Source organism: Chiloscyllium plagiosum, unplaced genomic scaffold (assembly GCF_037043375.1).
Source record: "Chiloscyllium plagiosum isolate Xiang-an unplaced genomic scaffold, Cpla_swu_hap1 HiC_scaffold_13, whole genome shotgun sequence".
Lineage (NCBI taxonomy): Eukaryota > Metazoa > Chordata > Chondrichthyes > Orectolobiformes > Hemiscylliidae > Chiloscyllium > Chiloscyllium plagiosum.
In genome coordinates, this window is record NW_028270151.1 from 33,522,145 (window position 1) to 33,547,614 (window position 25,470).

Consider the following 25,470-nt stretch of genomic DNA (forward strand, 5'->3'; position numbering starts at 1 on the left):
GCTTTCACCAGCTGTGAAGTTGCACAAAGACTGCAACTGAATACAAAGTTTTTTGCCTGCAGTGACAACGCGGACTGATTCCGGAGCTTCGTGAGCAGGCAGGCAGGCTGCCTGCCTGCCTGACCCCTGGGCACCAATAACAATTAACACGTGAAAGAGGAGGAAAGAAATTCGAGATTGCCATCATTCTCATAAACTGAGGCTACAGGAACTAATTAAGTCAAATGAGCTGAGGCTGTGTTAACAGTATTTGAAAAGGGTCTCACTGATTCTTTTGTTCCTGAGCAGAACAGTTCCTCAGGACGATTGCTGTTGGGACAGGGGGAAAGAAGGAAGTAATTTATTTGAAGTTGGGGTAAATTTTCTTCTTTCAATAATATTGGCAGAGTTTTCTCCAGCATTTTATTTTCTTACTTTGTTTTCCTGGCATGTACTAAATGAACTTTTAATAGGAACACTATTTCTATTCTATTTTCATTCCTGAAGAAGGGCTTATGCCCGAAACGTCGATTCTACTGCTCCTAGGATGCTGCCTGGCCTGCTGTGTTTTTCCAGCACCAAATTTTTCAACACTATTTCTATTGACCTACCTGCATGATGAAGTTATTACAGAATCAAATGAAGATTGCAAAATTTTGAGAGATGAAGATTAGTCTGACCTTGAGGAACATAGGAACAGAGGAGGCCATTCAATTCCTTGAGCCTACACCATCATTCACTTAGATCATTGCCAAATTCTAGCTCTAGCTACTGTAACTTAAGACCCCTCCATGTGTTAGCCTTTTTGAATTTTCAATTTTAGTTGCCCAATAATTGATAGCTGTTCTTTCAGTTGCCGAGGTCTTAATTTCTGAAATGCCCTCCATAGTCTGTCTGCCTTGATGACATTTCTTGCAAACTACCTCTGTCCAAGCTTTTGGCCATCTGAGCTAATATCTCCTTATGTGGTTCAGTGTCATACTGTTTCATGATACTGTGATAAGAATTGCCTTGGGACATATTACATTATATGCAAAATAATTGTTGTTATACTCTGTTTGAATGAGTTCTCAAAATTTAATGTACTTGATGTCTATGAACTATTGGATTGTATTTGATTGGGTTGGTGAAGTGTGCTGCAGCCTTAAATTTGAGCAACCTGCTCATGGATGCTGCACCAAAGACATTAGGCCTCTAGATTAATGTTTACAAATCACTGTTGTTAATGGGGTAAGAAAAAAGAGAATTAAAAAATGGCTTTCAAAGGTTATTGTAATTTATTTTACCTTCTGTAAAATTAATTTCCTCTTTTCTGAAAAATCAGGCGAGCAATCAAAATCCCTAGTGCTATCACTGTAGCAAAGCATTATCCTCCAAAATTTCTTCAGTGGTACTATAGCAGAAGCTCAGTTACTGCACGTGGAGATGGGTAAATAAACTTTTATCCAAATTTTCTGTCATCGTACAGATAAATATCCAGAAAATGATACAAAACTTCCAGCCTTTTTATAGTATCTGACACCCAAGTAATATATCAGTAAATCAAAAATTAGAGTGACCTGATGATTTCCGAATTCAGTAGGATTCCCTTAACCCGAGAATTCAGAAACCTCCGTTTGAAAACCTATTGTTGTAAAATGGGCCATTATGGACTGACCATGTGACACTTTAGTTATTATGCAGGCTCACTATCCCACCTATCATCATTCACCAAAGTCCCTGAATTTTATTTCTGTTCAGGTGTTTGCATGATTCTTTTGTTGAAAGACATGATCAAATCTGCCTTCATCACCCTCTCAGGCCATGTATTCCAAATCCTAACTGGGTGCTGTGCATTAAAGATTTTGCTCATGTTGCTTATGGTTTTTTTTCCAGCTGTGTCCTTTGGTTCACAATTCCTCTTAATCAAACGTCCTTTTCAGTTTTCCTTTCTATCATTGTTTTCTGAGGAGAATATTCTTAACTTCTCCAAATTGTCCATGTAATGAAATTCCTCAACCCTGGAACCACACTCTTAAATGCTTTTCACACAATTTCTTAACGACTTCGCATCGTTCACAGAATACAATACCCAATAGTCCTAGTGAGGTTGGATCAGTTTGATAAAAGGTTCATTGTAACTTTATGCCTTTTGTACTTCATGCCTCTAGTTATTAAACACTCAATCTTATGTGCATTTTGAACTTGATAAACCATCTTAAACAATGTTTACATATATGCCCCCATATATACACACGCATCCTGCCCATGTACCCTGTTTAATATTGTTCCCTTCAGTTTCTGTAAAACCCCTCCAAAATTGTATTATGTCACACTTCATTGTTTATTCCACCAGCCAGCCTGTGTCATTTTGAATGCGAGCAGTATTCTCCTCACCTGTCAAGACATTGGGGGAAGTTTTGTTTCATCTGCAAAATTTGAGATTGTGCCAGGTAAATCCAAATCTCAGCCATTAATATAGCTTAATAAAAACCAGTGGTCCTGTACAGAACCTGAGGAATACCGCTATACATCTGCTGGTTTGGAAAAAAAACATTCACCACAACTCTGTTCTTCACACGTGGCCAATTTTGTATTAGTTAAACAAGTTAGTTACAAGGAAACTGTCTTTTACAAATCCATGATGGCTTTCTTAACTAATCTACACTTGTATAACTTTTTATCTTGAATAATCATTGCAAAAAGCTTTTACTATACAGAATCAAACTAAAACAAAAACAGAAATTGCTGGAGAAACTCAGCATATCTGGCAGCATCTGTGGAGAGAAAACAGAGTTCATGTTTCGAGTCCAGTGAGCCTCCAGAACTGTTCTGAAGTTTTTCCAGCAATTTCTGCTTTAGTTTCAGATTTCCAGCATCTATAGTTCTTTTGTTTTATTACAGAGGTATCTAATTGCCAGGTTTATCCTTGTGTGTAGTTTTGAACAAGGGCATAAAATTTGAAATTCTTCAGTTTTCTGGTCCAATCTCCTATATCTAAGGAGGATTAAAAGTTGTGGCCAGCAATTTTCACTTTTTACTTCGAATTCCTAGACACATCCAATCAGGTCCTGATAACTTACCAACTTTGTTTATAGCCAACCATTCTAATACCACATCCTCTACCTTCGTGTGTCGATCTCCTTTTTGACCCCTAATTTGCCAATTATTCTTTTGCAAATCTTTTGCTATTTATATGCCCTATAGAATACTTTTAGATTCTCAAAATGTTAGCTGTTTATCATATATTTTGGCCTTTATTTCCCTTATCCCCTTTAAACATCCTATATTTATTTTGAATTGTATTGTCAAGTTGGTTGGATGATTAGTTTGTGATGCACAGTGTAGGTTTACTTCTTGTTCTGCTGAGATCTCCATGAAGGTCTTGCACCTCTTAACTGAGGCTTGGTGACCCTCTCCTTAAACCATCAGTCATCTCTCAAGTGAGAAGCAGCCTGAGTTCTTTAGGGACTATGATGACTTTATCTTTACCTCTCTTTCTGATTTAACATAGCCTTTTTTTTGTCATCCAGGGTACTATGGCTTTGTTTGCACTACTTTTCTCCTCAGCTGTACCAAAAACATTTGTTTAAAGGCAGCCTGCAGTTTGTTTTCAGTTTTATCCACCGTTTTTTGATTCCAATATATCTGTATAGCTCTGTTCTCAAATCACTTGTTAGTCCTTCTCCAGTTAACTGTTTTGACTCTTGATTGCACCTTGTGAATTTTCAAAAGCTAAGTCTTATAATATAATGATCACTGTTTCTTAAATGTTCACTTACTGATGTTTGATCCATTTGACCTGCCTTCTTATACAGAGAGATCCAGCAGTGGTCACCATTGTGGTAGAATGTACTGATCAAGAAAATTTTCCAAAATACACTTAAGAAAAGCTTGTCCCCTAGTCCTTTTAATGTACCTTAACACTAACCAAATAGAATTTGTCCTTGAATCCCCAAGGACATTCTCTCTTCAGCACTGCCGTACTTTCCCCATAATCAATACCGTCACCCTTTCTGTTTATTTCCTAGTCTTTTCCAATATACAGGATATTTAATACCTGTGAGAAACGAAGCTCACGGTTCAATAATTTCAGTTCGAGTAAAATTCTGAAGCAGTCTTTATTCATACGGTCTTGCAAGCCGGGTGACCATTAAAGGAGGCACACCAATCAGGAGGTTATATTGCAATCTTTACAGTTCATTTGAGTCTCTCGGTACTCCCCCTTTTACTTCATATCGGATAGTTGTATTACACTGTGCAGTTGCTAATCTAATCGGCTTACCACATCTGGGAGGCACGGTGGCACAGTGGTTAGCACTGCTGCCTCACAGTGCCAGAGACCCGGGTTCAATTCCCGCCTCAGGCGACTGACTGTGTGGAGTTTGCACGTTCTCCCCGTGTCGGCGTGGGTTTCCTCCGGGTGCTCCGGTTTCCTCCCATAGTCCAAAAGATGTGCAGGTTAGGTAAATTGGCCATGCTAAATTGCCCGTAGTGTTAGGTAAGGGGTAAATGCAGGGGTATGGGTGGGTTGCGCTTCGGCGGGGCGGTGTGGACTTGTTGGGCCGAAGGGCCTGTTTCCACACTGTAATGTAATGTAATCTAATCTAATCTAATCTAATCTAATCTAATCTAATCTAATCTGTCTGTGGCCTGTTGTTGGTGTGCAACCTCCCCCTTGATAGGTGGTCTTATTAGTTTTGCTGACGCAACACTGGGTCTTATTTGGTTATCTTATTCATACTAACTCCCTGTGTGCGTGACAATTGCAACACTCATGTCAATACATCTGTTTCTACCAGTCGACCACCTCCCTTTTTGGTTAGTTATTTCTTGGTATATACTCTCATGATTCCGCCTTGCGATTTTTGCAGAAGCAAGATACAGTTAGGTTGTAACTGCTTGCAAGTATATCTAGCTTAACATTTACCCCCCCCCCCATGACTCAGCCTTATGATTTTTGCAGAAACAACGACCGTCGCAAGGGCCTCTCACAATACCTAATTCTGCCATCTTTGAGTCAGGTTTCGATTATTTCTGCAGATTTCCATGATCAGATTTCCATGTAATTATTTGCATCTGGAACTCATCAACCTTATTTATCATGCTGAGTGCATTTACATGCATGCTATGTAAAGCTGAAGTTGATCTGACTATATTTTCTCTTAGACTACCGTACATGACCCTATGGTATATTTACTACTTATTACTTTAAAGCTGTCTGTCTCTTTCAATCCTTTGTGTACCTTGTTTCTTCTTTATATTGCTATAGCCTGGATCCATTCTTCTACCAAGTTAATTTAAACCTTCTTTCATAATACTTGCACACTACCTGACCAGAACATTGGTCCCAACATTGTTGAAGTACAAGCTGTTCTGTCTGTATAAACCATGCTTCTCCCAGTCTCATTTTCCCAGAAAAGTAAAGCCCTCCCTCATTCACCATCCCACCAGCGATGCATTCATCTACTCACTGGAACATGGCTCAGGGACCAATCTAGAGAGTACGACATTTGTTTTCTTGCTTATTAATCTTCTTCCTCACTTCTAAAAATCTACCTGCAAGCCCTTATCCCTTTCTTTTGTTGACTCATAACTGATATAGATATGGACCACACCTTGCAGCTGTTCACCCTCCCTTCCGTAATATTCTCCAGTTATTCAACATTTTGGATTCTGACACGAGGAAAGTATCATACCATTCGAGAATCACATCTGCTTCTACATAACTATCTGTTATCTGTCTTCATCAAGATGTCTATTAGATGAAGATTATACTTTTCAAATTATTTTCAAGCAGCTTCTCAAGCTATAAAAATGTACATGTGAGCACATCCCTTGCATTGTTGGATATTGAAGACTAAAGTGGCATGGATTTTATAGACCTACCTTAATCTTACTCAGTTCATCTGCTGTACTTGGTTTTAAAATTGGGTTGCAGAACAGCTAAAACTCATTGTTATATTCATCAGTGACTTCAATTAATACAAAAGAGGGGTTCAGCAAGAGTTATTGATCTGTTTTGGCTGGGTTTAATATGGGATTCTCAGAATTGAAGCATGTTTCATCTTGACATTGGCAGGTTGTCTTATTTTGAGGTTCTCATGAGATGGTCTATGTATGGTTTGTATGTTTATTTGTGAAAAACAGAACTAGCTAAGGTATTAAAATAGCTCTTTTGACTGTCAATCTTTCTGCTTAATGCTGAAAACCAATTTTTAGCAAACTAGAGGTATGAACACGAATAAAAATAGCAGCTTAATGACATTCTGCTTAAACATCAGTGAATTGAAGTGCTGCACACTGTGAGAATGCTTTATAAATAGTGTTATCAGTCCCTCTGATCACAAGTATTTCATTGATCCTTGAGCAAAAATGTAATTTTGTAAATATCAATTATCTAGTTGATATGTATATATTCTGTGGCTCCTCAAATTTTCTGCTGTACGTATTAAAGTTTTGAAGCACATTGTTCTTTTAATTCAAATATTTAGCTTACAAATTATTCTGTTATAAACAATGGAGTCCCCAACCAGATATGAACAAGCAGCATTTATGAATTAAGCAGAAATTGTGAAACGATATTAAATATGCTTAGCCCAAGAAGTAAAGATAGCATTGATGTTTCTTATTCTTCTCAATACTTAAAAGCTGTTAGAACAGTTGATGTCTTGCCTCTTATTTCTGAAGTATTAGACCCCTAAACATGTTTAGTATTATCAGAATTGTAGATTTCATTCATCTCAGGTTTCCTCTACTCATTTTTAAATGTTATTTGTTATCTTCAACAAGAATTTCAGACTTTATACATACTTAAATCTTGTTCTTGGAAACAGTATTTCAGATTCTGTGTGACCTATTTTCTTACATTGGTTAGACTAGCTACTTCTTCCTTGTGCATATGCATGAAAGCTCTGCTCCACATAATTCTAAACAGTTTGAAATTTAATTCAAATACATCTTGAGCAGTCTGTAGACTATTTAAATTATTTGAGGGATGCTTCTTTTGTCTGGCACTTGTTGCCCATGTTCTTAGTGATCATATGTGTTTGCTGTTCAAGTATTATGGAAAAAGATCTCTTGTATCTAGAAATTCTAAGGTAGATTGTTGGAAAGAGTGCTTTGCACCAGGATGTTAGACACATTCAAAGCACTTTACATTGTGTTAATGCTACCACATTCCTGAAGGTTGGGCACTGTATAGTTGGCTGAAAGCCAAATGTAAAACTACCAAGACTAACTAAGACTGATGGCCCGGAAGTCCAGCTTAGAATGGATCTTCACAGCCAGTGACCTTGGCATGACTTGCAGTTTTAAATTTGATTTGTTGCTGGCGGTACATGATAGTTTCTTTGGGAATCAAATGACATTAATAAGATTGCTGTGTGATATAGAAGTTCCTTTTCTTAAAAAAAAATGCTGTGATGGGAAAGACACAGACCTCTCTCCAAGGCCTTCCCTTACTTTATTATTATGTCTCTAATTTTTATGTTGAATAGTCTGGACAAATGGAGTCTTGTTTGCTTTAGGTGAAGTCTTCTAACATGAGGTGTTATCATAGTTAGTGATAACTAACTAATCATAGTTAGTGACTCCCTGAAGTGTCTGTCATGTTTAAACCATCCATGTTGTATTGTCCAAATTCTGTTCATAACTGCACAATTGTATGCATTAAAGGATGTTTGCTAGTTTGCACCTACTTCTACAATCTATGCAAATCCATTTGTTATGCATCCTTATTTTAAAATGATCAACTTATTCTGCTTCACCCAATATGATATAAATTGTAAATTTGATAACTGTACCACCTATGCCTTGCTCTATATTATTTTTAAAAAATACATAGAACTGTGTGAGTCCATCACTCCTGTTAGATCCCATTGAAGAACAGCTCAGATTAAAATCCCCAGTTTCTGTCAACTTCCTGTTGCAATTTGTCAGAATTCTTTTGTTTACTGGTTATTAAAGCAACACATCTTTCACCAGTCTGCTACATGCTTTGAATGTTTCCAGCAACCTACTGCACCAAACTTCCTTTCATACATTTTGAGATTAGTGAACATTAATTCATAATGTGAATATTAACATTAGAAATTGTTGCTATCCTATGTTGTTAAACTAATTTGGATATATTAACTATATAAGCAAAAGACTTTGGATGTTGCAAATCTAAATAAAAATGTAAAGTGCAAGAAAATAGGTGACTCAGTGGTTAGCACTGCTGCCTCACAGCACCAGGGACCTGGGTTCGATTCCAGCCTCAAGTGACTGTGTGGAGTTTGCACATTCTCCTCATGTCTACATGGGTTTCCTCCAGGTGCTCCATTTTCCTCCCATAATCCCAAGATGTGCAGGTTAGATGAATTGGCCATGCTAAGTTGCCCATTGTATTCAGGGATGTGTCGCTTAGGTGTATTATGTACAGTAAATGTGTATAATAGGGTAGCGGAATGGGTCTGGGTGGGTTGCTCTTCGTAGCGTTGGTGTGGACTGTTGGGCCAAATAGCCTCTTTCTGCACTGTAGGGATTCTTCTATTTAAAAACTCAGTAGATTTGGAAGCTTTTGTGGAGTGATTTACAGTAAGTGTTTGACTCCAAATGACTTCTTCAGAACTCAAAGTGTTAACTTTGTTTCTGTGCTACCAAGCATGCTGAGTTTCTTTTCAACACTGTTTCAATATTGGATATTCTGTTTAATTTGCATGATCTTTTTGTTTTAACAGACCAGAAGTTTAATGTTCAGCTTTGGTGTTACACCTGTAAGAGAATGGTTGTTTGAAACAAATGACTTGTGAAAGCAGAACAGTTTATTTCAGTCCTATTTTTAGAAACTTTTAAGCTGGTCCCTAGGTTGACCTTTACTGTGACTGTTGTGTGTTCAGTATTTGGGTTGCTGACGAAGCATAATCGAACAGACCTTTCCATAGCATGTCTGAAACTTAAATCCTGCATCCTGCTGTGTGTCAGCTTGTGTAGATTTCAAGGTCTGTAAATTTATAGAAGTAGGTGATTTATTTCAGAGTCTGATTACAGGATTGTGTTTGCTCCAGCTGTAGTATCATGTCAGACTGTTGACTTCCTCACAACTCCTCTTTTCCCTCTTTCTTCCCCACCACTCTCCTACCCATTTTGTCCAATCTCACTACAGAATACATGTTAATGCATTCTCTGGTGGTGAGGGGCAGAACTGTGTCAAAACCACCTGGTTTATTTGGTCTCTGTGGAGGCTGGAGAAGTGCACTGCAGTTCTAATCGGACTACTCCACAGGTTGCAACATAACACAAAAATACTTTTCCAATTACCAAGGTGACTTCATGCTTTATCAATATCAAGTTTCAAACAGAAAGATCTATCAACTGCATTTCAGAATAAATTCTGGGTTTGTAAATAATTATAAAGACACAGAAAGGACTGTCTGTGCCTCTGACTGGAGTTCATCCATCACAACCTTGTGTACTCCACATTACATTAGAGCCAGTCTCGGTACCAGAAATCTGGCTGTTAGTGCCCCTGACAGTCCATCACCATCTACATTTTCCAAAACAGCACATTTGTTTGAGAAAGTGCAGGAGTCTCCTGTGGCTTTCCCTATCTGCCTCCCCCTCCTATCTATCTTGTTGGTCTCCCATCTACTTGACTGTATCTTCGGTTTATGTCCCTTTCTGCAACTGCCATCCATCACACCACCTTACGTCCTGTAAATTCCTAAATACCTCCACTAGTCGCTCTAACTGATCCATGCGATCCGATCGGAATCAGTAACATGGAAACTCCTTAATCTCTCACATTCAACAGGAAGAGCACATCACTCTACTAAAGACCATCTTTGCACCTTAACAATTTACAGATCTAGAAAATAGCAGCATTGCTGCTCTAAAAACACTGCTTCAGGTTAGCTTAGTAGCTGTTTTTTAGATTTTTAAAGTTTAATCAAGAGACAGATCTCAGTAAAAGCATATAATCAAAAAGAACCTACTCTACTCACTATTGTAGATTTACAAAAAAAATTAATGTTACACTTTAAAACTAGCCACTTAACTGCTTCCCTGCTTTGAGCTCCCCCACAGGTTTCTCCAAGGTCACCTGTGAATTTTGGGGTTTGTTAATTTTTCTTAGACAAATTCCGAAGTCCAGAGATACTTGAAAGGCAGAGAGGCAGTTAGCTATGCAGGTTACTGCTAAGTCAGACAGTCATGTAAGTTTACTTTTCCATTTGATTCACTTCCTATGCGGCACTACCTTTGTCTCTCTTTGTCCTTTTTAAACTGCCATTGTTTCCCAAAGTTCCAAAACAATGCAACAGCTTATAATACAGTAATTACTGCTCCTAGAATTCAAGGAAATCGTCTTCAAAACTGAAAATAATCAAAAAAGAGAGCAGCTCTTACAGCCACAATTTTTTCCTGTCCTCCATCTTAGATTACCCAGAATCCTTTCCTGTTTAATGTTGTCCCTCCCGTCCTGAAATTCCTGAGTAGAATGTATTTGCTATTTTCCAAACTGCTGGGAGCTTTGCAGAATCTCATCAATTTTGGAGAATTAAGACCAATGTGTTACTATCACAGCTGCGACTTTTTTATGACTCTAGGATGAATTTCATTCGGCTAGGGGACTTATCAATCTTTAGTTTTAATAGTTTTCTGAGTGCTTGCTGTAGTCATCATAATGAATATCTTCATCCCTTTTACAACTTGATTTCTGGGATTGTTTCTGGGATGTTATTTGGTCTCCTACAAGAATTGCTCAATGTTGTTACTGTTTTCTGTTTTAAATATGATTGGGAACTCTTCTTATCTTCATTTTATATTTCTAGCTAACTCACTCTTAGTTTCTCCCTCCTTATTATTTTTTGCCATGTTGTACTATTGTTAACTATTCTTGATGTTCTTGTATAAAACCAGTTGTATCTGAAATGTCATTATTAACACAGCTATTTCTGATTATAGCGTATGTAGCCTGTGTGCCCGCTATTTTTGGCATTATAATTGCTGAGTGTTTAATTTATATTTGCAAAATGAGCCGTACGGTATTGCACATAAGGTGGCTTATCAGTTCTTAGTGCATTGCTAGGTTATTATAATGTTGGATTATATAGCACCCATAGGCTGTCTGACAATATGAATAAAAGTGATGGACAACAGCCAAAAAAAAACCTGCCAATGCAGGAGTCCAAAGTAGATAAACAGGAAGCTGGAAGAACACAGAAAGCCAGGCAGCATCAGCATTCTTCCAGCCTCCTGTTTTACGACTTTGAGTAAAGGTGTTGATCAGATAATGTTCATAATTAAATTGTTCATTGACTTTGACTTTGGCGAATGAATCAACCTATTCTGACATGTAACTTGATTTTTGCCAAGATGTGCATAATTTCAACATGAGGCTGTCCAAATAATTGAGCAATGTGCTGATGGGGACATTATACAATTGATAGCTACTCTATTAGATTTTATTCAATACATGTTTATTCATTACTGTCAAGTGAATAAATGCATCTGGAGAGAAAATTCAAATAGGTTGAAAAGTGACTTAAGAAGGCTTCTTTTAAAAAAAAATTCAGCATCCAACTGACTTTGCTGTAGGTGGTAGCATGACCTTTGATTGCATTTAAGTGAGGATTCCTAGAAGTATGCTACAATTAATATCCATAAGGGTTTGTACTGGTATATGAGACTGCTGTTTGGGATATTGTCAGCCTGTGCAATTTTTAAGGTGACGACGGAGAACATTGTACACGGGTTGTCATTTATCTCAATGATGTACTAATAACAGGGAAGAGAAATAAGGAGCACTTAGAGAATTTGGACATAGATGTTTCTCCCAAAGGGTTCAGAAAAGATTTACAAGAATGTTGCCAGGATTAGAGGGTTTGAGCTATTGGGAGAGGCTGAATAGGCAGGGGCTATTTTCCTTGGAGCGTCGAAGGCTGAGGGGTGACCTGATAGAGGTTTATAAAATCATGAGAGGCATGGATAGGATAAATAGACAGAGTCTTTTCCCTGGGGTGAGGGAGTCTAGAATTAGAGGGCATAGGTTTAGGGTGAGAGGGAAAAGATATGAAAAAGACCTAAGAGGCAACTTTTTCATGCAGAGGGTGGTGCGTGTATGGAATGAGCTGGCAGAGGATATGGTGGAGACTTGTACAATTGCATTATTTAAAAGACATCTGGATAGGTATATGAATAGGAAGAGTTTAGAGTGCTATGAGCCAAGTGCTGGCAAATGGGTCTGGATTAGGTTGGGATATCTGGTCGGCATGGACGAGTTGGACCGAAGGGTCTGTTTCCGTGCTGTACATCTGTATGACTTTATGACTTTGCAAATGGATTTGAGACATTGGGCTGCCTTGACAGACTTTGTTATTACATTTGGGAGTAATACTCTCCATCCTTTGCTGGACCAGTAATTCGAACAATGTGAGATGGGACATTCTATTGTATTAAGGAAAGTGAGGAGAAATATAAGACATCTCAGACTCCTGTTGCAGCCAGTCATAGAATGCAAGTAATATGGAGAGGTCAAGCAGAGTTCCTTGAATATATGTGAGAGTTTCTGGAGAAATTAATGGAAATTTCAGGCTATTAAATGAAACTAATTTTCTGAAGGCAAATTTACTTTACTCCCAGAATGAGTTCATGAGTTGTAATGAGCTTATCTTAGGGAAAAAAAAAGACATTAAAAGTTCGGCTTTTAAACATTAGAGTTTAAAGAGTGAGAGTGATATTATTGAAGTATTTAAGATTCTGAGAGGACTTGACAAAGTGGTTTCCAGGAGGATGGTTGTTCTTGTGGAGACTTGCACTAGGGGCACAGTTTGAGAATAAAGGGTCGGCACAGTGGCTGAGTGGTTATCACTGCTGCCTCAGCACCAGGGTCCCAGGTTTGATTCCGGCCTCAGGTGACTGTCTGTGTGGAGTTTGCACATTCTCCTCGTGGCTGTGGGTTTTCTCCGGGTGCTCTGGTTTCCTCCCACAGTCCAAAGATGTGCAGGTCAGGTGAATTGGCCATGCTGATTGCCCATAGTGTTAGGTGCATTGGTTAGAGTGAAATGGGTCTGGGTGGGTTTCTCTTCGGAGGGTCGATGTGGACTTGTTGGGCCGAAGGGCCTGTTTCCACACTATAGGGAATCTGATCTAATCTAATAAAAAAAACGCTCTCCCTTTTGATACAGATGACTAGAAATGTTCTCTCTCAGATGGTAGTTGGTTTGTGAAATGCTCTTCCCCAGGAAGCAATGTCGGCTGATTCATTACATTTCTTTAAGACGGAGTTAGACTTTTCATAGACAAGAGTTGAGGGTAATTTAAATATCTTCACTTTCATTGGAGTTATATTATCGAACTGTTTTGAAAACCCTGAGCATGGTCTTAAATAGTCTGAATATGACAAACTACCAAAAATAATACAATCAAGATAAGTGATAAATTTGAAGAGTGCATATTAGTTGAGTTTAATGGATAAGATACTCAAAGTTTGTGAGAAGATTTGTAGCTCGGGTGCTCGTTGTTGTGGTTCTGTTCGCCGAGCTGGGAATTTGTGTTGCAGACGTTTTGTCCCCTGTCTAGGTGACATCCTCAGTGCTTGGGAACCTCCTATGAAGCGCTTCTGTGATCTTTCCTCCGGCATTTGTAGTGGTTTGAATCTGCCGCTTCCGGTTGTCAGTTCCAGCTGTCCGCTGCAGTGGTCGGTATATTGGGTCCAGGTCAATGTGCTTATTGATTGAATCTGTGGATGAGTGCCATGCCTCTAGGAATTCCCTGGCTGTTCTCTGTTTGGCTTGTCCTATAATAGTAGTGTTGTCTCAGTCGAATTCATGTTGCTTGTCATCTGTGTGGCTACTATGGATAGCTGGTCGTGTTGTTTCGTGGCTAGTTGGTGTTCATGGATGCGGATCGTTAGCTGTCTTCCTGTTTGTCCTATATAGTGTTTTGTGCAGTCCTTGCATGGGACTTTGTACACTACATTGGTTTTGCTCATGCTGGGTATTGGGTCCTTCGTTCTGGTGAGTTGTTGTCTGAGGGTGGCTGTTTGTTTGTGTGCTGTTATGAGTCCTAGTGGTCGCAGTAGTCTGGCTGTCAGTTCAGAAATGCTCTTGATGTATGATAGTGTGGCTAGTCCTTTGGGTTGTGGCATGTCCTCATAAGATATTATGCAACAGACTGATTCTGTCAGCTTCAGGTCAAAGAAGTAGAACTTTAATATTAAACTCAAAAACAAAAAAAAGGTGGAAATACTGAGCAGACCTAGCAGCATCTGCAGTACTTGACTTTGATTTCAACCTTTACTTAGCTGTCGCATTTTTCCTCTCTCTCACTTACTTTCTTAACCATTTACGAGCCTCATGGATTGATTTTCAAATATTTTAGTTTATTAATCAAATGGTAAAGGTGAATACATTTTTTTCCTTCATAGTTGTATTTTTAACGAAGCAATTTCTCGATGAGTGAATCAGAATATTACTACTTGTGGCCCTGTCTATGGTCTAGACAGTGAGTCCCTTCTGGTCAAAGCAGGATGTGAGATAATTAGTGCTCTTTATAGGGAGAAAAGAAAACAAATTTTCCAAGATATATTGAAAGATAAAGAAACACTCTGCCAAATGGCAGAAAATATGCAGCTTATATAATTTGTGCCAACACCAACAAATGGAAAAATGCGTTAGTCATAACTTTGGCTTGCCTTCCACAATGGAACAGTTCTAACTGCAATAGCCAAACGAAGTGTGGATCCAAGGTTCTGGGCTCCGTTTTTTCTGAGCAGTGGGAGTTTCGAAGCAAGTTGTGATTTGGAATGGTGTTCAATTAAAGTTTTTTGACCTCCATTTGAGCTTAGCAAATTAACTTTAGATTCTGAATGGCAAGGTTCAAGACACCTTTAATACAGTGAATTCTTGATCAAATTCATATTGTTTGCTAATGACCAATTAGAATAAGGTCTATGTTATGCTTTCCCTCAGGGCAAATGGCGATGGACAATTGGATAGACAAACTTTGGAACTGGTTATATTGGTTTAAGTTTTTTATTAAATATGCAAAAAGCTTGAAGCTGTGATTGCTATATAACTTTGAGCAAGATATTGGAAGGCTTTTTATTATTCATTCAAAATGTGGACATCACTGGCTAGGCCAGCATTTATTGCCCATCCCGAATTACCGCAGGGTCAGTTCAGAATCAGCTACATAGCTGTGGCTCTGGAGTTGTATGTAGGCCAGACCAGATGAGGATGGCCGTCCCCTTCTCTAAAAGGCATTAGTGAACCAGATGAGTTTTTCCAACGATTGGCAATGATTTCATGGTCATCACTACATCCTTAATTCCAGATTTTTATTGAATTCAAATTACAGCATTTCCCATAGGAGAATTTGAACCTGGGGTCCCCAGAACATTACCTAGGTTTCTGGATTAACAGTCTAGCTATAATACCATTAGCCATTGTCTCCCCTTAATAAGTTTCGATATGAAGAGGGACATTCAACCCTCCATCAATGGGCCCTATTTGTCGCTGAGAAGAGAACTTCCGAGATTCATGACTCTGAGGAAAGAAAATCCTTATTTCTGTCTTAAGTGGAAGAAGTCTTTATTTTTAAACTGATCCCTTTAGTTCCAATCTCTCATTTCAGAATCTATCATGTTACTTCCCCTCAGGACCATATATATTTCAATTAGATCACCTCATATTCCTTCTCAGCTGTAGAGGACATTGGCCTAACCTGTTGAATTTTTCATTATATGATAATCCTTTCATCCTAGGGATCACTGTGAAACTTCTGAGTTCTTTCGAATGCAGTTATGACCTTTGTTAAATAAAGACATGAAAATGGCAACAGTACTCTGCATGTGGCCTCACGAATACCTCACAACCATAGCAAAACTTAGCTACTTATATATTCTGTTCTTGCAATATACAACATTTCATTTGAATACAAAAAAATTACAGCTATGAATAAATTAAAGTTCTATCTTTTCTGGTTGTCTCTTAATTAAAAATGAGTCAAAAAGACATCTTTACCATGTTCAGGGTGAACAGAAATTTAATTGAGGAATGATTATGGTCTGCTTTTATTTTCCAACTGAGTTGGGGGTGGGGGGTGGGGGGAGTGCTGATTACATTTGTTCAGATTTAAAATCCTAATTATCATGGAAGGGCTGAATAAGCAGGAGGGGTGGGAAACAAAATTAAGTTGGTTTCCCGTACTGCTTTGTTGTAGTGACTCCTGTTGGGAATCTAGTTGAATATTGGCAAGATTGGATGTAGCTGTGTTTGGGCCACACTGTTCAGCATTATAGGTTCACACAAGCAAATGGACCCTTAAGACCATAAGACATAGGAGCGGAAGTAAGGCCATTCAATCATGGCTGATGGGCATTTCAACTCCACTTACCCGCATTCTCCCCGTAGCCCTTAATTCCTTGTGACACCAAGAATTTATCAATTTCTGCCTTGAAGACATTTAGTGTCCCAGCCTTCACTGCACTCTGTGGCAATGAATTCCACAGGCCCACCACTCTCTGGCTGAAGAAATATCTCTGCATTTCTGTTCTGAATTTACCCCCTCTAATTCTAAGGCTGTGTCCACGGGTCCTAGTCTCCTCGCCTAACGGAAACAATTTCCTAGCGTCCACCCTCTCCAAGCCATGTATTATCTTGTAAGTTTCTATTAGATCTCCCCTTAATCTTCTAAACTCCAATGAATACAATCCCAGGATCCTCAGCCGTTCCTCGTATGTTAGACCTACCATTCCAGGGATCATCCGTGTGAATCTCCGCTGGACACACTCCAGTGCCAGTATGTCCTTCCTGAGGTGTGGGACCAAAACTGGACACAGTACTCCAAATGGGGCCTAACCAGAGCTTTATAAAGTCTCAGTAGCACAACAGTGCTTTTATATTCCAACCCTCTTGAGATAATTGACAACATTGCATTCGCTTTCTTAATCACGGACTCAACCTGCATGTTTGCCTTTAGAGAATCCTCAACTAGCACTCCCAGATCCCTCTGTACTTTGGCTTTACGAATTTTCTCACCGTTTAGAAAGTAATCCATGCTTCTATTCTTTTTCCCAAAGTGCAAGACCTCGCATTTGCTCACATTGAATTCCATCAACCATTTCCTGGACCACTCCTCCAAACTGTCTAGATCCTTCTGCAGCCTCCCCACTTCCTCAGTACTACCTGCCTGTCCACCTAACTTTGTATCATCAGCAAACTTCGCTAGAATTCCCCCAGTCTCTTCATCCAGATCATTAATATATAATGTGAACAGCTGTGGCCCCAACACTGAACCCTGCGGGACACCGCTTGTCACCGGCTGCCATTACGAAAAAGAACTTTTTATCCCAACTCTCTGCCTTCTGTCAGACAGCCAATCCTCAATCCATACCAGTAGCTCACCTCGAACACCATGGGCCCTCACCTTGCTCAGCAGCCTCCCGTGTGGCACCTTATCAAAGGCCTTTTGGAAGTCTAGGTAGACCACATCCACTGGATTTCCCCAGTCTAACCTACTTGTTACCTCTTCAAAGAACTCCAACAGGTTTGTCAGGCACGACCTCCCCTTACTAAATCCATGTTGACTTGTTCTAATCCAACCCTGCTCTTCCAAGAATTTAGAAACCTCATCCTTAATGATGGATTCTAGAATTTTACCAACAACCGAGGTTAGGCTAATTGGCCTATAATTTTCCATCTTTTGCCTTGATCCTTTGTTGAACAAGGGGGTTACAACAGCGATCTTCCAATCATCCGGGACTTTCCCTGACTCCAGTGACTTTTGAAAGATCTCAACCAACGCCTCCGCTATTTCCTCAGCCACCTTCCTCAGAACTCTAGGATGTAACCCATCAGGACCGGGAGATTTATCAATTTTAAGACCTTTTAGCTTTTCTAGCACTTTCTCTTTTGTAATGGCAACCATACTCAACTCAGCCCCCTGACTCCCTTTAATTGTTGGGATATTACTCATGTCTTCCACTGTGAAGACTGACGCAAAGTACTTATTAAGTTCTCCTGCTATTTCCTTATCTCCCATCACTAGGCTTCCAGCATCAGTTTGAAGTGGCCCAATGTCTACTCTTGCCTGTCATTTGTTTCTTATGTATTGAAGTAAACTTTTACTATCATTTCTAATATTACTGGCTAGCCTACCTTCATATTTGATCCTCTCCTTCCTTCTTTCTCTCTTTGTTATCCTCTGTTTGTTTTTGTAGCCTTCCCAATCTTCTGATTTCCCAGTGCTTTTGGCCACTTTATAGGTTCTCTCTTTTTCTTTGATAGATTTCCTGACTTCCTTTGTCAGCCATGGCTGTCTAATCCCTCCCCAGATAATCTTTCTCTTCTTGGGGATGAACCTCTGTACAGTGTCCTCAATTTTACCCACAAACTCCTGCCATTTTTACTCTACTGTCTTCCCTGCTCGGCTCTGCTTCCAGTCTATTTTCGTCAGTTCCTCTCTCATGCCCTCATAATTACCTTTATTTAACTGTAACACCATTACATCCGATTTTGCCTTCTCTCTTTCAAACTGCAGACTGAACTCTACCATATTATGATCGCTGCTTCCTAAGTGTTCCCTTACTTTAAGATTTTTTATAAAGTCTGGTTCATTACATAGCACTAGGTCCAGAATAGCCTGCTCCCTTGTGGGCTCCATGACAAGCTGTTCCAAAAAGCCATCCCGTAAGCATTCCATGAATTCCCATTCTTTGGATCCACTGGCAACATTATTTACCCAGTCCACCGGCATATTGAAGTCTCCCATGATTACTGTGACCTTGCCTTTCTGACATGCCTTCTCTATTTCCCGGTACATGTTGCGCCCCTGGTCCTGACCACTGTTAGGAGGTCTGTACATAACTCCCACTATGGTTTTTTTGCCTTTGTGGTTCCTCAATTCCACCCACACAGACTCTTGATCAAAGTGCTGGAAGACTTCTAGTTTTACAGAATTGTGCAATTAAATGAGCCATTAAAATAAAATAAGCATGAAAATTGGAGAAAAACTGACAAGTTTGTAAAGCAGGTTGTAATGATTGCATGGTTTAGCACTCTGGAGTGCAAAAAGGCAGTTTCAATTCCACACTGCTTTGATTTACAGCCTTAGACATGCAAGAAATCTATCCGTAACTGTAGTCATAGCTCATGTAGAAGTAGTGAAAAGTGAAGTAAAATATATTAAATATAAAAGGATGTTTATCAATATCTCAAAATTAATAATATAACTTAATAGTACAGTGTTGAACATGGGTTCAAATGTGAGCAGCTCAGTTTAATAGGACAAATGATAATCAAATTTCTGAAATCTTAAATCCTCTGGAATTATCTAGAACAATTTTACATTAGTTTTATTGAGCAAATAAACGACAGAAGCTCTCCAATATTTGTAACTGTTAGTAATTTCTCTGTGGAATTTAGGAATAGAAATGTCACACTTGTGCTAATTGTTCTATCCAGTTGGCAATTGGTCCACAAGTGGAGGAAGGTTCTATTCCCCTCATTAATATACTAAATGCAAATTGCAAGAATTCCAATTTTGCATCAAACAATGACAGAGAAAGCGCAGTATCTTCCACGTGAAGGCATTTTCTTGCAGCATTCAAATCGCGGTCTGGTGCACAATGCACATTTGGTAATCCAGAATTCTGATTTTATTAATGTTTTCTCCTCCCTCATTTTTCACCAAGTAGTGAATTATTTCTCTGATATTTGGTCTTGTATTGTTTCTGCATTGTCTAGTGTTTCTTGCTACATGTTGGGTAAGGTTTTAATGCACTTTCGTGTTCCTTCTTCTTCTAGAAGCTCAGTGGGAGCATGCAGTCAGATGAGGGAACAGAGTGGCTTCTTGAACTCCTCACTGAGGTACAGTTGCAGCAGTATTTCCTCCGCATTCGTGATGATCTCAATGTTACCCGGCTCTCTCACTTTGATTATGTGAAAAATGAGGATCTTGAAAAAATAGGAATGGGCCGACCTGGTAAGTGCTATTCTTTACAGAAGAATATATTTTGTTTGTCTATGTAGAATGTCATATTACAAAAAATAATCTCTCAAAGACATACAAAGTTTTTTTTTAAAAAGAAGGTACTGCATATATTTTAGTTTCAACAATGTAGTCTTTATCAATATGTGTGTAGGCAAACATAACAAAGAGCATAATAACGTAGCATACCTGTTTGGCTTTGGAATGAGCTTCTGACTACATTTGTTACCAATGGTCTTCATAATTCCAGTGTTCTCTTGGATTGATTTCTATGTTCCACCCTTCATTAAATTGAACTCATCCAATTTTCTACTTTGCATATCCTAATTCCAAGTACTCATCATCTATCAACTTTGTGCTCTGTAAACTCCCTTTACTTGCTGTTTGGCAAAGCCTCTGGTGTAAAATCCTCCTTGTTATCAAAGCCTTACATATTCTCTGCTGTCCTGGTCTCTGGAACTCCCTTCAGCCCTACAACTTTTCAAATTCTGTGCATTCTTCTAATTCTAACTTATTATTCCTCCCCAGTTTTATTTTTCCCACCATTGGTGGCCACCAGCAGCTTGTGCCCTATGCTCAGGAATTCTGTCTCTGTTTCTCAACCGTCCTGTAAGTGAGCTTTCAAACTTACAACTTTGACCAAGTATTTGGTCACTTGTACTACCGTGTCTGAATTTCAAACTTTTATTGATAATACTCTTGTGAAGTACCCTAGGATGTTCCAGACAGGGGGTCCCTGATTTACCAATATCCATGCACATGTACGCGATTTCGTACTGGAATGTAATTTAAAGATCTGATGTATAAACATTTTCTTACAAACAGCTCTTTTATACTGTACTGCATTGTGTTCCATATGCATACAAATCAACTTGTGAATGGACTCAAGAATGGACCTTTTTACAACCTGGGGACTGCCTCTAATCTTAAAGACAAGGTGTCATTGATAGATTCTGAAACGCGGCAGAGAACACCATTAACCCAAAGATATCCAAATTAGCTTTCAGACAATCTTATCGTTAAACATACTTTGGTAATTAGTTTACTTGTTTCAAAATAGCTACAATTAAAATGACTTCCTTGCCTTCAAGTGCTAAGAATTATACTGTAGTATTCAGTTCTGGCTGAAAAAACAAATTAGAGTCAGTTCCATGAATTAACTGATTGTCCAAGTACAACTTTACATGAAAGTGTATAAAAGACTGTGTTTATGCAAGAGTTCTGTTCCTTATCCAATAGTATGAAAAATATTCTTTGAAAAGGGTTTAAGTAATTCCCTACGGTCACATTTCAGCTCCATTTTCACCTGGATCTATGAAAACACATACACAAACATCAGAAAGAGCAAAAAAAAACTTTTTTTTCTCCACTGGGACAGAGTAGCAAACTCTGGAAGGCCTCTTTTGTTAGCATCTTGCAGGCTTTCAAGCTATCAACCACTTGCAAAATTGATAATCTTATGAAGCATGCAGGAAGATTGGTTTCCTAACTGACAAGCTGCATTTCAGGGGCATTCTTTTATCAGAATATTAACATGTCCTACCCCAAAATGTGGATGCTCAGGTTCTATCTGGTGAAGTGCAGGACAATTGTGTGCTGTGATGTTTTAGCTCAGGCTGTGTGAGGTTTGGATTGGGAATGCCTCACCTTTTTAAAGCCCTAATTATTGCCGTTTTAGTGTATAATTTAAACCATTCAAATCTGCACAGCAGGACATCATGGCAAAATGTCTCTCTGCCTACCTTTGTGGCTTTTTATGAATTACTAATTTGTGATTGAACTGGATGACTATTTGCATGCTAACTAATTAATTTTCTAACATATTGCTCTTCTAATTAGAAAGAAAATCATCTGTTTCTATTTATGTGGTGCCTGTCACTGTTTCAGGGCATCTAGAAGTATGTCAGAGCAATTACTTTTGAAGTGTTTATAGTTTTAAAGTGGGCTATGACCTTAGGTGAAAATGGGCTAGTATGGATTGGTAAGTGAGACACAAATCACTAAACTTGCCAGCTCATGCTAGAATTTGGAAATGAGGCCTTTGAAATTAATGGCTCCCACTTGAAACAAGTATTGCAAATGCAAGCAAGGAGTTGAGATGATTGTTTTGTCTGCCGCTAACTAAAGTTAAGGGGCGGCACAGTGGTTAGCACTGCTGCCTCACAACGCCAGGGACCCAGGTTTGATACAGGTGAATTGGCCATGCTAAATTGCCCATAGTGTTAAGTGCATTAGTTAGGGGTAAATATAGGGTAGTGGAATGGGTCGGCATGGACTTGTTGGGTCAAAGGACCTGTTACCATGATGTAGCGAAAATGATCTAATTAAAAAAAATTGAGAAATTATGAGAGTCAAATGATGCGCTGTGTTCTTCCAGCCAACCAGTGTGTGAGGCTTGATTATCATAGGGACAGCAAGGCCCTGGTTAAGCCTTACAGGGATAGCGATTTAAAATATTCACATCTGGGAAAAATAAATCATGAGTGCTTGGGTAGACTTGTTGACATACTTCTAGTTTCATGAGTTTTTTTTTTAAATGAAGAGAGAGCAATGTCTCTCAAATGCCAAGGATTGCAGTGGTGTGGTCAGCAGAGTGAGGAAAGTTGAAAGTCCTTTGGAGCTACCAGGCAAAAAGCAAAAGGAAGGACAGACTCTGATCAAAGAAGCATATCCCATGACATTCTAAAATCTTTGGAAGATTTTCCCTGGCAAGGCTGGTATGAGAAAAGTTAGAATGAGTCTTAGAGTTGGTACTCAATTTAAGAATTCTCCACAAATTAAAGGGTAAGAACCTTTGGTGGTTTTGTTACAGAAAATGCCTTAAAACTTGACATCATGTCATGCAACTTCTTTAAGCCAGTGTCTGGCAATTCAAACAAAAACAAATTTCTGGAGAAATTCAGCAGGTCAGGCAACATCTGTGGACAAAAAGCAGAGGTTACCTTCTGGATAAGGGTCTCTGGACTTAAAATGTTTACTTTCTCTCCACAGATGCTGCCAGACTTGAGATTCTCCAGCAGATCTGTTTTTGTTTCAGATCTTTAGCATTTACAGTCCTTTGTTGTATTTTACTGGCAATTCAAATATCTTTTTAAAAAGTTATTGGTTTCAAGGGAATGTAACACAAATGAGAGCCTCATTCACACATTTAACTCCAGGAGCCAAGGCATCCCAGTATAGGTTTGGTCTCTTATGGACAGAGCATAGGCTGCATGCATTGCAACCTGTGAAATTGAACATAAAGTAGTTGGACTGTTGGCCCTTAAAGGTAACAGGAGGCTGCTCAGAACCTTTTTAAAGGTGAGAATGTAAACTGACTTTTTCCATACTGATGCTGATTGAAATGCTAGGCTGCCATGGCTGAAAAGATCTATGCAGATATCCTGTATGTATTATTAATGTGAACATTAAATTTTGGGGAGGTCACAGATGATCAGCTAGCTCATTTAATATTGTCTGATCAATCATTCCTTGTGAATTATTAATTTGTAGGAGTTTTATTTTATAGTTCAGTGCTAATAGTTATACAGCTATGCAATGGAAAGGGAAAGTACATAGAGTCAGAGAGTCACAGAGATGTACAGCACAGGAACAGACTCTTCAGTCCAACTTATCCATGCTGACCAGATATCCAAACGTAATCTAGTCCCATTTGCCAGCACTTGGCCCATATCTCTCTTCCTATTCGTTTACCCATCCAATTGCCTTTTAAATGCTGCAATTGTACCAGCCTCCACCACTTCCTTTTGCAGCTCATTCCATTTAAGTGCCACCCTCTGTGTAAAAAAAGTTGCCCCTTAGGTCCTTTTTATATCTTTCTATTCTCAGCCGAAACCTATGCTTCTAGTTCTGGACTTGCTCACTGCAGGGAAAATACCTTGTTTATTTATCCTATCCATGCTCCTCATGATTTTATAAATCCCTTCAACCTCCGATGCTCCAAGGAAAACAGCCCCAGTCTATTCAGCATCTCCCTACAGCTCAAATTGTCCAACCTTGGCAACATCCTTGTCAATAATTTCTGAACCTTTTCAAGTTTCACAACATTCTTCTGACAGGAAGGAGACCAGAATTGCATGCAATATTCCAAAAGTGGCCTAACCAATGTCCTGTACAGCTGCAACATACCTCCCAACTCCCATACTCAGTGCTCTGACCAATAAAGGAAAGCATACCAAACACCTTCTTCACTACCTGTGACTCCAGTCTGAAAAGCATCCCTCCACCCCCCACCCCCCCACCTGCTATCTTCTACCTTTGAGCCAATTCTGTATCCAAAACGCTAGTTCTCCCTGTAGTACATGAGATCTAACTTTGCTAACCAGTCTCACATGAGGAACCTTGTCGAATGCCTTACTATAGTCCATATAGATTATGTCTACCTCCAACAACTTGCCCACCACCGATGTCAGGCACACCAGTCTATAGTTCCTGGCTTGTCCTTACCACCTTTCTTAAACAGCGGCACCGCGTTAGCCAACCTCCAGTCTTCCGACACCTCACCTGTGACTATCAATGATACAAATATCTCAGCAAGAGGCCTAGCAATCACTTCCCTAGCTTCTCAGAGTTCTAGGGTACTCCTGATCAGGTCTTGGGGATTTATCCATTTTTATGCGTTTCAAGACATCCAGCACTTCCTCCTCTGTAATATGGACATTTTTCAAGATGTCACCATCTATTTCCCTACATTCTATATCTTACATGTCTTTCTCCACAGTAAACACTGGTACAAAATACTCATTTGTATCTTCCCCCATCTCCTGCCGCTCCACACATAGGCTGCCTTGCTGATCTTGGAGGGGCCCTATTCTCTGCCCAGTTACCCTTCTGCCCTTAATGTATTTATAAAATCCCTTTTGATTCTCCTTAACCCTATTTGCCAAAGCTATCTCATGTCTCCTTTTTGCCTTCCCGATTTCCCTCTTAAGTATACTCCTACTGCCTTTATACTCTTCTGAGGATTCACTCGATTTCTCCTGTCCATACCTGACATATGTTTCTTTCTTTTTTCTTGAGCAGAAGCGCAATTTCTCTTGTTGTCCAGCATTACCTACACCTACCAGCCTTTCTTTTCTCTCTTACAGGAATATACTGTCTCTGGACTCTCGTTATCTCGTTTCTGAAGGCTTCCCATTTTCCAGCTGTCCCTTTACCTGCAAACATCTGCCCCCAGTCAGCTTTTGAAGTTAGAGTCAGAGAGTTATAGAGATGTACAGCGTGGAAACAGACCCTTCGGGCCAATCTGTCCATGCCGACCAGATACCCCAACCCAATCTAGTCCCACCTGCCAGCACCTGGCTCATATCCCTCCAAACCCTGCCTATTCATATAAGCATCCAAATGACTTTTAAATGTTGCAATTGTACCAGCCTCCACCACTTCCTCTAGCAGCTAATTCCATACATGTATCACCCTCTGTGTGAAAGAGTTGCCCATTAGGTCTCTCTTATACCTTTTCCCTTTCACCCAAAACCTATGTCCCTGGTTCTGGACTTCCTGACCCCAGGGAAAATACTTTGTCTATTTATCCTATCC

At 39.3% G+C, this 25,470-nt stretch overlaps 1 protein-coding gene across 9 annotated transcripts in view; it reads left to right on the forward strand.

Moving 5' to 3' along the window:
* Window positions 1–25,470, forward strand: part of tnk2b (tyrosine kinase, non-receptor, 2b) — a 298,847-nt gene that overhangs the window by 152,153 nt on the left and 121,224 nt on the right. For all 9 annotated transcript variants that reach the window (XM_087993487.1, XM_087993482.1, XM_087993479.1 and 6 more), the window contains one exon: window positions 19,749–19,926. In XM_087993487.1, the coding sequence (XP_087849613.1) occupies window positions 19,764–19,926 (163 nt within the window). In that variant the 5' untranslated portion in view covers window positions 19,749–19,763. The remainder of the gene's footprint in view (window positions 1–19,748; window positions 19,927–25,470) is intronic.